The 13800-nt window shown below is 48.3% G+C and overlaps 1 protein-coding gene across 2 annotated transcripts in view; it reads right to left on the bottom strand.

Annotated features, from left to right (window-relative positions):
* Positions 1 to 1145: 1145 nt before the first annotated feature.
* RAD18 (RAD18 E3 ubiquitin protein ligase) overlaps positions 1146 to 13800 on the bottom strand; it is a 37763-nt gene continuing 25108 nt past the window's right edge. The window contains exons 12-13 of one of the 2 annotated variants that reach the window (XM_048315605.1): positions 9835 to 9897; positions 1146 to 7817 (exon numbers count right to left, since the gene is read on the bottom strand). In XM_048315605.1, coding sequence (XP_048171562.1) covers positions 7715 to 7817; positions 9835 to 9897 — 166 coding nt within the window. In that variant the 3' untranslated portion in view covers positions 1146 to 7714. The remainder of the gene's footprint in view (positions 7818 to 9834; positions 9898 to 13800) is intronic. The other variant, XM_048315606.1, reaches the window with a different exon arrangement.

Here is a 13800-nt window from a genome sequence, read left to right as displayed (position 1 = left end):
GGATGTGGAACCTGAAAGTGCAGGTGGGATGTTCAGAAGAGCATGGAACCCTCCCCGTTCATCCCTCAGTCCAGTGGTGCTGAAGCCCCCCAGCATCACCACCCTCTGCTCCCCACTTCAAGTCGTATCTCAAATCCTCCTCAGCCCAGCCTTAGACCCTGAACAAACATCCCTGCAGCTATTTTTAAAGATTTTTGGGAAGCTTTAGCTCCATGCAAGATGTAGAAATATTAAATACTTTGGCAAGTTCTTCCCTCCAGGGTTCACGTTCTTCCTCCTTCAGGCAACAGAACCGCTGTGGGAATGGCTGCAGATCGCAGCTCACCATGTGCAATGCTTTTTTTGTATTGTTCTGCTGTTTTTGGGAGAGCTCTGAGGGAGGACGTGACTGTGGGTGAAATCCTGGCTCCAGTGAAGGCAAGGAAAGGTTTGCCCTTGGCTTCTGCACAGCTCCTTGAGCAACTTGCAGGGACTTGAGGGATGTCCTTGGGGCCCAGGTGGGGCAGCAGCACCATGAGACACCGTCAGAGGAGGGGCAGAGCAGCCACTGCTCCTCTCTGGCCTTGGATGAGGTGTCACTCAGGACTGCACAGAGCCCAGCTCCCTTCCAGAACAGACCTGAACCGCTAGGAAAGAGCCCCGTGCCCCTTGTGCAGCCCCTACACGTGGCAGTGAGCACCTCCAGGAGTGGTGAGCAACTGTGAAGTGCATTTGCTGTCAGCAAGGAATCACAGGTGCGTGGCTGGGGAAGAGCTCTCCCAGGATTGATGCCGTTTGTCCCATGCCAATGCCACACCGCTCCCAGGGCCACAGCCTCTGCCATGCTCTGCCTTGACTTGGAGCACAGGAGCAGCTCAGTGAGGATCACATGCCTGGGGCCTGAAATTTGGGCATTGGGCTCAGGATAACATTCAGCTCCCAGTGCCCTTCCCTGAGTGATCCTGTCGGGGCCGGGCATTGCCCCCCAACAGCCAGAGATGCTCGTGGCCCCTCGCAGCTCCTCTGTCCTTATTCAGGCAAAGCTGCAGCTGCCGCACAACTAAAACCCAAACACATGTGATTTCGAAGCAAAGAATCCTGTGAGAATCAAAGCGTTTTCTGAGTCATCCCCTGCTTCTTCCAGCTTTAAACATTCAGGGATGCCATAGAGCTGGAAACATTTTTATTTTAAAAATACATGCTTTGGGATAATCAAAAGCACAAACACTAAATAAAGCTAAATTTAATTGCATTTGGGTTTACTGCTGGAGCTGAAATAGCTGTTTTTCCAATAGCTATCTGGAATCCCAACTTTATAGTCCCCAGGACAGAAGAGGTCTGGCACGACATCAAGCCCAGGCCACAGCTTTGCAGATGGAGCTGCAGCCGCCCATGAGCTCGTGCATGGCTGCAGCCCACAGCAGGCACTGCAGGCTGGAGAGCCAGGATGTGGTACCAGCTGCTCTTGCATGGGAATTTCTCTTTATCCTAGAATTTTTTCCTAGTCCTCACCTCTTGCACTCAGCCTGCAGGAAGCCTAACTTTAGTAAGTCTACTAAAACCACAGAGACAAGCAGTGCCAGGGACACACCTTCCTGGAAAAGGCATATTTGTGCTTCAATACAGAGCTGATGAATGCTCTGGGCTTTAAATCAGTCTTGAGAATGTACTAAGGGCACAGTAAATTACAAATTTTCCATGTCTTTCTTTAACGTGCATGAGTCAATTCTCAAGTCTGAGACCGAATTCCTCCATGGCTCACCAGTTGGTGTGCTGATTTCCAGAAAAACACAGAGTCAATACTGTAAAATGTTCTGTACCAAAGGAAACAAGGCTTTGGAGACAAAACATGAAAATAATAGCAATGCACAGAATTATTTGGTCCCAAAACCATATTCAAAATTCATTGTGTTACTGAGTTCACTGATCAGGGGTTAAATAAGCCAGTGCAGACGGCATGTCCAGATGCAGGTAACAGTTACATTCCTGGGTAGTGCTGTGTCATCCACCACATCACCTGCCTGCACCATGCTCTGGCCATGGTATTTCTTTTTGTTAGCTGAAAAACAAAAAAAACAACCAAAAACCTAGTGCTGAGGTTGACCACAATAAAAAAAAACTGGAAAAAAAACCTGCAGCCCATGGTAAGTCCCAGAATTCCTGCCCCGGCACACAAGCTGGCTGTCTGGGCTCTGCACAGAGCTGTGCCATGGCTGGGGAAGGCTTTGGAAACTGAGTCATCAGAACATTACTGGGAGGGGAAAGGGAGCCAGAGAAGCTGACTTGTGTACACAGACAAATGGAGAAGGGAGATCAGCTTGGACGCTGCGGTCTTGAGTTCTGTAAAGCATTCACAGCAGAAAAAGAATTCCTATGAGTTCATGCATATATCAAGATAATTTCTTCTCTTTCCCCTGGTTTATCTGGGAACACACTAAACTTACTCAGTGTTAGAGAACCTTTGACATCATGTCCCTGAAAGGTTCATGGGATTCAAACCATTTCCTTTGAATCCCCAACTCACTGAAATCCATCAGCCTCTGCTCCCATGGCCTCCAGCCACACCAGCACCAGAGCCTGAGTCAGGCTTGTCCAGCTTTGGGAGGTAAACCCTGGAAAAAGAGCCTGAATTTCCTGGCATTAAGCCAGTACACTTTCCATACCCTCTATCACTGGCACTCCAAATGAAACCCCCAGCGCCTCTGAAGACACATCCCAGAGCACACTGGGATGCCACCTCCTGCCCCGGGGTGAGCCCTGGGATACAGCAGCAGTGCTCTGATCAAATCAACAAGCTTAAACCTATTTAAACTAGAGCAGGCTATGGATCCTGCTGATCCAATAATCCAGGCTGATCCTATAGCCCAGAGAGTCCCATTCAGGCTGGGGCAGAGCCTCACAGGGTAGATGGCTGGTTTCTGTAGGGAATTCCCCCTGCTTCCATCTGCCCATCGTACACAGGCCACACTGCCCTGCACATCCTGTCCCAGCAAAGAGGGACAGAGGCTCTCCCCAGGCACCTCCCCAAGGAGCCAGGTCTGTACAAGGTTCCCAAGGACACTGTGCTAAAATGTTCCTTGCTTCATCCCATTGTGGCCTCAAAGCCCATAAAACCAATGGAGCCTGCACAGACCCTGGGAGTAGCAAGTTGGTATAATAAAGTTGAAATATGTATCCATAGTCCATAGGTTTTTAACAAAGAAGGTTCATGTTCAAGCTGTTGGGAGACTACATAATAATTTTATTACTTTTGGGGGGGATTACTACATTTGTGTGTAACTTCAAGCTGTTCATTGCAGTACCCTGAAATCTCACTCGCCATCTAGAAGGAAAAGCAAAGCAGAGCTGGTGAGACCCAGGAGCCCTGGGGCTGTACCTGTGGCACAGGGATTCACACCTGCAGCAGTGACAGGTGCTATGGGACCTGCACACCCCAGTGACATGTTGAGTGTCATCTGCTGGGATCTGGGATATTAACTCAACATTTCCATAGTCAGAGGTATGGATCACCTGGGTAATGCCAGGCACCCCATGCACAGCACTGCCTGCAACCCCTGTACACACACTGATGCTTCTGTCCAGTGATGTGAGGCACTTTTCTATTTGAAAAAGATAGAAATAACAAGATCTATTTGAGATTTTGTTAGCTAAAGACAGAAGAGCCAGAACAAAGGTCTGCTTGTTTTGATTACAATTATTTGCATATGTATACAAAGGAAAGTGAATCAAGTTTGCTGCTCATCACAACAACAAAATCTTGGCCAAGTGATATGAAGGAGGCTGCAGTCCTCAGGATAATTCAGTATATATGTGTAAGTATATAAGGAGATGTGTGTCTGGGAATGCCCACATAGGTGAGGGTGCTTCCACACAGCCCCCATTTCTCTCCCACCGAGTACCTGCTATGAAATCCCCCGTCCAGGTTCAGGAATGCCTCTGTGGGACCAAATAATTAACCAGAGCAGTGAGCTTTCACCACGAAAATGAAGCCCAACTACATTTATACAAACTTTTCTGCCTCACTAATTACTTCCCATTTGCAGTAATGTGTTTACCTTCTCCTTCCTGAAGCTGGTAATTCATCCTCCTCTTTATTTAATTCCAGGTGGTTGATTTGGAGCCAACTCACCAATTTGTCCAGATCATTTTGACTTCAGGCTCTCTGGCTCCTCCAATGCCAGGTGGGACAGACCCATGATTTTTCTTTCCTCTGGACAGCATATCCTGGTGTTGGGCTTGCCCAGCAGGTAACTGTGATTCACCTTCAATTCCTCCGCTTGTGTAACGTGTTCCAGTTCCAGAGTATCTGTTCTTCTATCAAAACAGACTCTCCTTTTTTATTTTTAACTCCTGCCAGCAAACACAGGAGAAGTGTCCTTGAGAGACCCTGACACCTGCCTGTCCCCCGCCGCCGCAGGTCCCTCCCCGGGGTGCTCAGCCCAACCCCCCCTGTGTCCTGAGCTCCAAGGAACCCCTCCAGTCCCTGCCAGAGCCCGGCCGGAGCACTGGCTGTCCTGCTGTTTGTGACACACAACGTCCAACCAAAGGCAGGAGGAATCAGCCCATCAGTGCAGTTCTCCTGCAAAATCAGAACTTCTGGGAAAACACCAGGAAACACCACAGCACAGCCATCCCTGGGGCACATGGCCTGCTCCCAGATGAGTGAGACACAGTGAGAGGCAAGTGAATCCCTTATTATTTCCTCTGAAACATTAAGAGCAGTATCAGAACAGCCCATTGCCCTTGTCAGCATGTAAAGCCGTGCAAATGATCCATTTGCCTTTCCCCCACATCAGCTGGTGCTGGGGCATCCCACCCCGGAATGGGATCTTTTCCAGGGATGTCTGCCCTGGTTGCTCACGGGGGCAGGGAGATGGGAGAGCTCCCAGCTCTGGGTATCAGTCTGGGGCAATTCCCTTTGCTTTCAAAGGCATTCCTGCCTGACAGAAACAACCCAATAGAAACTCCCTGACATCTGCAAAGCCAAACAAAACCAGGTGACATCCCCCCCCCCCCCCCCCACCTCCCCAAACTCCTGTTTAACCCCCAGCTACTCATTTCAGAGGAGTCACGGAGCGGGAGCCAGCAGGGAGCCCCATGGCCGGCAGGGTGACTCTGCTCCTGCCTCTCCCCCATTCCCAGGATCGCTGCCTTTCTCATGGCTCCACTGCCGGGCTGGGGGAACAGGACATTTTTACTTTTTGATTATTTTGTTTCCAGTTTTGCCCTTCTGCCCCAGCCTGAGGGACTGCTCCGTGACTGAATTAATTTCCTCCTGAATGGACTCCCTGCCCAAAGCAGCCCTTCCCAGAGTTTTCCAGTGGCAGCCCAGCACCACCCTGGCTGCCAGTATCAGTCCTCCAGGGAGCTTCTGCCCTACTCCCAGTCCTCCAGGGACCGCAGTCATCAGGAATCTGCCCCGGATTCACGCTGGGAATTGCTGCAGAGAGGCTGGACCCACAGCAGGGTGGGATGGAGGGTCCCAGGATCCCACATCCCTGGCAGCAGGGTGAGACAGAGGGTCCCTGGGACCCCACACCTCTCCTGCACTGCCAAGCCCAGCACAAGGCATCAGCTGTGGGTGATGTGACAAACACTGGTCACAATCAGCCCAATGAAAAGGTGTAAGAGGATGCAGCACCTTCACAATTACTCACCCAAAGACCACAGTGGTGCGTTTCCCCCTCTGTGGGGCCCTGGGCCAGTGGCAGCTGGGCCACCCTCAGCCCCAGCAGGACCTGTCCCAGCACCGCCCTGTGCGTCACCACCGTCAGTGCTGCCCTGGCTTCTCTGGCCGTGACTTCTGCCCCCAGCCTGCCTATTCACAGTCCCCAACTGCTCCCGCTTGCCCCTTGACTCTGTGACGGAGGAGCAGAGCTGCCCAGGGGAGCAGGGGACAGGACAGCGTGGGGAGGACATTGTGTTTCCTTCCCTGTTGTTTTTTCCCTTACGTTATGCGATTCCTGTGAATCTTGGGTTGGTGAGATGTGTAGCAAGCGTCATTTATGGCACCCAGGGGATCAGCAGCTACTCCTGGCAAAGGCTGGACCTGGCAGCACCCTGGCACTTGCCTGGGGCTGGAGCTGGCCCTGGCACTGGGTCTGGCAGGAGAGACTGGATCCTGCCCAGGCACCCACTCTGTCCAGGCAGGAATGAGGCATCAGACCATCAAATCCGCATTTTTTCCTAAGCCTCCACATTGCCCAGTGTGTCTGCTCCATGCAGCCTCCCCCAGCACCTCGACCACCATGTCACACGTCCACACACCCCACTCACGTTTGTCACCTCTACAAATACCATCGCCCTCCTCCAGCACTGACCCACAGCTCCATCTCAGGCAAAGGTCACCAGTTTGGACTTTAAGTGGTGATGACAACAATACCTTTTATAAAAAAAATGAACCTCCACAGGTTGTCAGCGAAGCAGTTTGATTCATGCCCGTATTTAACGTGCCAGCTGTTCTCTCCCTTCTACCACACCACAGAACTGTCACAGCCCCCATGGCAGTGAGGCTCTTTAGCTCATTTCCAAGGGAAATGTCAGCACCTGCAGCCACACCAGTGCCCCACCAGCGACAGTGCAGTGCCTTCCCTCACTGCAACAGCAGCTGCTTTGCCAGCGCCTGGGGAAAGCCCTTGGATACTAATTTACAATATTATTACCATTCACTGGCTGACTGCAACCAATTTCAATGTCTTATGTGAGCTGCTGTGACAAAAAGGCAGCCCTAAAGCAGACATCAGTAATTACTGTCTTTCAAAACAATCAAACCAACACAGATGCCTGCTTTGCCTCTGCATCTCCCCACCTCATGTACTTATGACAGTTTATATGTGCCACAATTTAGCCAGTTCCACACACAAATATTCCTGGGAACCATGGCCTGAGGAGGATTATTTCTGAATCTCAGCTACAGTCCGAAGTCAAGACACAACCACCCTCAATCTTACCCAGATTTTGTGCCTTCTTTGCCAAGCTCCCACTGACAGGGTCTGACCAAAACTTCAGGCTCAGCAAAAGCACCTGAAGTATTTTTCATATTTTGCTTACAAGCTTTATTTTTAAAAGCCTTCCCTGGTGTTCAGGTTTCTTTCATTTCCTTCACTTTCTTGCACTGCTTTATTGCATTACAAAATTCCACCACCTCCTAGGGAAGATCAGATTTTTCAATGTAACTATTTGTTTGAAAGCTAGAATACTTCATGTCCAACGACTTTCCAACTTCTTTCCAGTTTCAGGACTTTAAACTAAAATAATGACATGTAATACTGAGTACGTTTACACAGACACGTATAAAAAAGCCTATTTGTGTAGGACAGAATCTCCCTGCATTCCTCAGTCCCTCCCTCCCCTGGCTGTGCCAGGGAACTGGGGCACCAGTACCTGCCTGCCCCCAAACAAGACACTGTCCTGCAGCTGCTTCCAGGAGGGCAGATGAGGCTTCCACAGGATGCAAGCAGGAACAGTAGCAACACAGGGACCTGGCGTGCTGCGCTGGCGAGGGAACTCACGGCACAGGAGCCAGGCCAGGCTCCTGCAGGGCTCCGGCACTCTGTGCCCAACCTCAACCGCCAGTGGCCCACAGGGCTGTGGGCAAACCCACTAGCCTGGTCATTAATGCAGCTGGAATGGCAGTGATGTGAAAATACAGCATTTTACTCAGTACCCAGATACTCTGAGAATGGGAAAAGGCCAAGAGGGGTTTCCCAGCGCTGAGCTCGGGCGTTCTGCAGCACTAGCTCCTCTTCCGCTTGCCCTGGGGAATCGCTCGATCGTTCTCGGGCATTCGCGGCCGACGCAACTTCCTCTTGTTCCCTGTCAGAGCCACGGAGCTGCTGCTGGGGGAAAGAAAGAAAAGAAGGGTAATAGGGGGTTTGCAAGTGCCCTAAACACAGCACACACTGGTGCTGTATGGATGCACTGTGAGCAGTACATGGATGCTGCACATGTACGTGCTACAGGTGATGGGGAATCATGGAGCGGTTTGGGTTGGAAGGGACCTTAACAATCATCTCATTCCACCCCCTGTCATGTGCAGGGACACCTTCCACTATATCCCAGGTTGCTCCGAGCCCCATCCAGCCTGACCCTGAACACTTCCAAGGATGGTGAGAGAAATATTTCTGTCTTCTCATTTGAAGGTGACAGCACCATGAATCATCCCATAGACCCTGAGCCTGCAGGAACAGGGTCATCACAATGCCTCTCCTTCTGTCCCCAGAGACCAGTTTGGAACCCAAGGAACAGCAGCATCCTCCCAAATTCCTTGTCCGTAACTGAGGACAATCCCTGGCACTGACAAAACCATGAGGATGCTCTATCAGAAAAGGCAGTTTGAGTCACCGTCCGCAGGGGCACAGCCACCTGGAAGCAGGACGAGAGGTTGGTCCACGTTACCCCCAAAGGACAGTGCTTGGGGCTCGCAGCCTTGCCAGGCACTCTCCTCATTTATGGACAAAGTATTTTCCACTGAAAACTCAACAAGTGTTTTTAGTCACAGAGTTAAAGAAAAAATTCTTAAACTAGCCATATGTAAATGAAGCGGCTGATTTCCATCATTCAGCCTTGGAGATTTAAATTCCACATAGTGTTGACATGAAAGATGCTGCTAATCCGTCAACAGCTTTTACTAATTAAACATTCCTTATAAGTGCACTCTGTTTTATGCCATCTGCTAGGCTGAATCCATCCTGCAGGGACTATTCGTCTTAAACTGGGAATTCACAACTGAAAATAACAATGGAAAACTCGGAGATGCCCAAGTCCACATCTGCTGGTGATGCCTTTTCCTGGTCTTAAAATCAAGAGTCATACATGGTCAGAAGGGGAAAAGGGATTTGACCTTGGTATTTATTTTAAGGATCTTTAGGTGTACACGTCATATGCATCGAGATGCACCCCACCGAGTCTCTGTGTCTGCCTCCCCCCCCCCCCCCAGCATTGGGTATATCATTATAGGTGTTACTAATTAGCAGATCTATCAAAGATTCCCCAATGAGAGGCTCGAGTGAGCCCCCCTCCCCAAGGAACCTTCCCCTGGATGGTTCTATCTTGGTTTACAGAATGTGTTCTGGAGAGGACCTTGGGGTCTGGGGCACATTGATCCCTAACTACAAAGCTTCTGAAATGTTTAATCTCTTAGCTTGACAAACAAGTCCAAGAATGCAGGCAAAAAGCACTGAGAATACAGAAGTTGTAAAAAGGTATAACAGGGGTATAAAAAAAAAAGGCAAAAATCTTCATGGCATCACTGGCTACCACCAGATACACACTAAAGATACTGGCAGGAACAACTCATGTTTCAGAGCTACACCATGGTGGAAATGGATCTCCTGCATCCATGGGACCCTCAGCCACACCCAGGGAGATCTGTGTGAATCCCAATGGGTCACAAAAACATGACTCAGAGATTTGCAGACATTAAGCTTTTAACAACCAGGAAGTGCTCTTCTCATTTCAAACAGAAGTAAATCAGAACAGATACTCAATTCCAGCATGTTCAACTTGTCAGCCTCACCTACAGCTCTGTCAACAATGGAATTTTCAAATGCAACACAAGATCAGATTTAATTTTCCATAAAAAAACAGTTTCCTCTTTTATTTTTTTAATTAGAATATATACTTTATATATACACTTTAGAACAATACTCAGTTGGGCACCTGTGGATTCTTGGAGCACACAAGTATCATTTTTCAAGGATCCACGTTCACTGACCAAACTGTGCTTCCCAGAATTGTGGGGATTCTCCAAGAATCTGACTCTCCAAAGGCATTTGCTTCTCCAGGATTCCACCAACTGCAAACTACAGACCTAAACCCATCCCAAGGACTTCAGTTCTTGGATATTCTACTCACCTGTCAGAGGATGCCGAACACGTCTCAGACCCTTCCCCATCTGCCAGAATGTCCGAATTGGTGCTGAAGGGGAAAATAAAATGGATGGAAATTATTTTAGCAACACCTACAGCAATGCAGGGCTCAACTTGGCAATGGCAGCAGAACACGTGGATGAGACCAACCCCTCCAGTAGCAACAGCAATGAGAAATAACATCAACCTACAGTACAGTCCAGAAACTTCTATCTCTGTATCACTTCATTTTCAGGTATTCCTGGGGTCTCATTATCATTATTTAACACACAAGACCCTTCTATGTTTATGTCTCTTTGGTAACTACACCACCTCTGTATTCCCAGGCACCAGAAAGTTTCTCTGGAGAGGATCTCCAAGATGCTTTCATGGGTAAAGTGCACCTTCTTTTTTTAAAGTCTCCCTTAAATAAATCAACATGACATACAATTTCTGTAAGACAGCAGGATTTTTTTCACCCTTTGCCATTTTGTCTCCCCTGTGAAGTGAGAGTCCTCAGCTGTTACTGTGGCGGTAACTGCAGAATCAAGAGGAACTCGGGTAGGCAAACAACACCAGGTTAGAGTAACCTCGAACACATGCACACTCAGACATACAGATAAAAAGAAAAAGATACCAAAAATGGATGGGGAAAGTTTTGATGGTCAACATTGTTTTTACTCTCAGAATTAAAAGTCCATCAAAAGCTCATTTTCAGTGCACAAACTGGATGCCCAGGGAATGAGTTATCATCATATTTCCAAACCCTACTCTAATGTTCCAGTTACATTAAAAAAAAAGAACTGGGGAGGACACAGGGCTATTTGTGTGCTTTTAGTCCCCTAAAATACAAAAAGAACAGGTTTGAGGCCTGAACATGATGTACTTCCCTGCCTTGAAAACAGCAGCATTTATCACCCGCCGTGTTTGTCACCGCAAAACAATAAAACTGAAAAAATCTGGCTAACGCTCAAGCCAATAATGCGCATTCAGAATTCACATGTGGAATCCATGGTCTATGCCTACCAAACTTTTTTAAAACCGAGTACAAAACGTCCTGCAGCAAGTTCCACCTTTGGCCTACACACAGAGCTGTGAATGGGCCCTTGATGCCACAGGCATTGGTCCCCAGAGAACCCAATTAACTCCTACGCCCTAATTGCAGTGAGAGACTGAGGAGCTGCAGTAGCTCTACAAACCAGGGTTCTGAACTTCCAGCTGGAGATAAAAGCCCTGTGTTTCAGGATCTCTTCCAACACCCCACTGCTCCACGCCAGCCCCTCACTGAAGCAGCTCTCTGCATCCCGGCTCTCCCAGACATCGCTTTTGGTTAAAAGCCTGAGCAAGGCTAGAGTGGAGCTGAGGTAATTATACACCTTTCAGACACATGCCAGGGGACAAACGTTCAAAAACTTAAAAAAAAAAAAAAATCCTTAAGTATGCCACAGTTGAAAAACAATTATCAAAAAAAAGTCAACTAAACAAAAGCAATTTTGACCACCAACTGAATTCATATTTTAAATTAACTCTTTTTCTTTCCCTGAAGAAAACTCCTCCCTCTTCTTAGCATCAAATGATTAGCCCTTAAACTGAAGATTATGAGTTAAATAAGAGGAATAGCTGCCTCATTCTGAAGGTTTTTTTCCTAGAAAGAAAAAGATCAAAGAGATCACAGAATTTAGAATTGTTTTGTTCATTTCTCCAGTGTTTTCTGCCTTTTCAATGCCCCAGAGGTATCTGCCTACATTGCATCCAGGCACAGCAAAACACTTCTTCAGACTTCAGTCAGACTCCAAATTCAAGACAAATTCCCACAACAGGTTTTCTGTCCTATTCTTAACTAAAGGTCACTAATCTCTCCCACAATTTTACAGATCATTTCCAGATGAGTCAAATTTTACAGCAAAATGATTAAAGTTCTTCACCTGAACTGCTCAAGATGCATCCAGCATCCTGTGGCAGGGTGATCCTGCACTTATTCATGGCTCCACATTGGGAAAAATGCAGCTCCAGTGACTCAGGCAATTCCTCAACTCCATATTCCTGCAGGATTGGTTTCCCTGATCCTTTACAGTCAGTCAACCAAGAGTCAACTCTTCCTTTCTTGACCATCGGTTGGGTTTGACTTCCACCCCCCTCCCCCCTTTTTTCATTTAAGATAAACACACCACCCTAAAACAGAGAGAAAAAAGCTGATGTAAGTGTGAATGACATGTCTTGTTCTAAAACTGAGAGGAGCAAATGGCTCTTTGAATTGGTTTATTTTAAGGCAGACTAAGTTTCTTCTTGGCCTCGCATGAGCAGCCAGCGTCCTTCCATCCGTCCATCCCGCCGTGTGTTGTGCACCAGGCTCTGGCACGTGCTCTGAGCTTTCCCTCAATGCTGGCACAAGAAATGAGCTCCAGCCATCTCGTTTTACCAATGTCATTTGGAGGTGAATGCCCAGTCACCAGGAGTGAGGGAAAATAACTGTTTTCTCCCTCTTGCAATCCTGCTTGCACTTTGTCCCACCCATAACGAACAGGAGGAGCTCACTGCTGGAGCAGCCCAAGCACCACGTTATATCCAAGGTGAGCTGTGCAACACAACATCTTCCCCGGCTTTGCAGAACCTCCTCTTCAGACCACGTGTCCATGGCTTCATCCTCCTGTCTCTGCAGAGGCCTGCCAGCCTTGGCTTTGCCCAGGCCCCCATGGAGGGCTCCTGTCTGCACTAAACCTTACACAGGTTCCACCGTCTTGCTGTTTTCCTTGACTCTTTCCAGGCTTCCTTAGTTTTCCACAGCCTCCTCTGCAGTCCAAGTATACACCTTTGAGGCTGTGCCTTGGGAAAAGGGAAAGATCTGCTGCACCTCTCCGAACTGCTTCCCTCAGGAGTCTGGCAGCAGTGGGATGTGGTGGCTGAAGCACCAAGAGCACTCCCTACCATGACTCCTGTTTTCAGGGCTCGGAGATGTCCAGACCCCACGGCTCCTGACCAGGGGACCAACATCCTCCTGGACACAGGCTGTATGTAAGAGCTGCCACAATGCACATCTGAGGCCACCAGCTGTCCCTACCTGACACAATGTCCCCAGGACTCTTGCCACCAATCCTCACAGCTCCTGCCATTTATTACAGCTCAGAGTTTTGGGAAGAAAAGTATGAATCAACAGCATAGCAGAAAAGTATCATAATCCTTTCACAATGAACCTCTATCTGAGGCCAAAACTCACAGATCAAACACTCCTGTCTAAGACTGTGATGTACATCATCTCTGAGCCAAATCAGTGCAAGATTTATTAAGTAAAAAAGCCCTGAAGAACTAAAAAAAGGCAATTATTGCACTGATCAACACATTTTCATACACTTCTCTCATCTGACAGCGATGGCCAGGGCACAGGACAACGCTGCCTTCAAACTCAGACTGAGGCAACTGCCCAGGAAGAGCTCACACAGCATTTCCAAGCACTCTGCCCTGCCAGCTTAGCCAAACCCATGTCAGCCAGGCAGAGTTCAGAGGATTGTTGCCATCCAGTGCACTCCTATTTCTACCTCTTCTTCTGCTGATGAACTCAAGCCCATATTCGGTAAAGCACAGAAATCCAAGGAAAAGTGACCTGCTAAATGCAGATCTTGGATCCTGATCAGTGGCTCCTAAACTCGCTGCCAAAAAGCCCCACATATTGCAAATGAGGCCCCTTCCTTGGGCATGAACCCCTCCTGGCAGACACTGCAGCCACTCTGGGTATTCCAACAGCATAGGGATTTATACAGGCTGCGGATATAGCACTTTCCCACCAGGATTTCAAACTTCTGACTGTGTTTCAGCATCTCAGACAAGGCCCATGTTGTATTTTGTCTGCTGTTCAAGTCTCACTGTAGTCATCAGGAACCGACATTCGCATCTAACACAGTTTTAAGAAAAAAAATAATTTACTTAGAAAACTGCATATTATCCCCATTATATGGAATACTTATAATGGAATATTTTC

This window comes from Corvus hawaiiensis, chromosome 11, assembly GCF_020740725.1.
Source record: "Corvus hawaiiensis isolate bCorHaw1 chromosome 11, bCorHaw1.pri.cur, whole genome shotgun sequence".
NCBI classification, from domain to species: domain Eukaryota; kingdom Metazoa; phylum Chordata; class Aves; order Passeriformes; family Corvidae; genus Corvus; species Corvus hawaiiensis.
The sequence above is the reverse complement of the archived record's forward strand: the minus strand, read 5'-3'. Positions and strand labels throughout refer to the sequence as shown.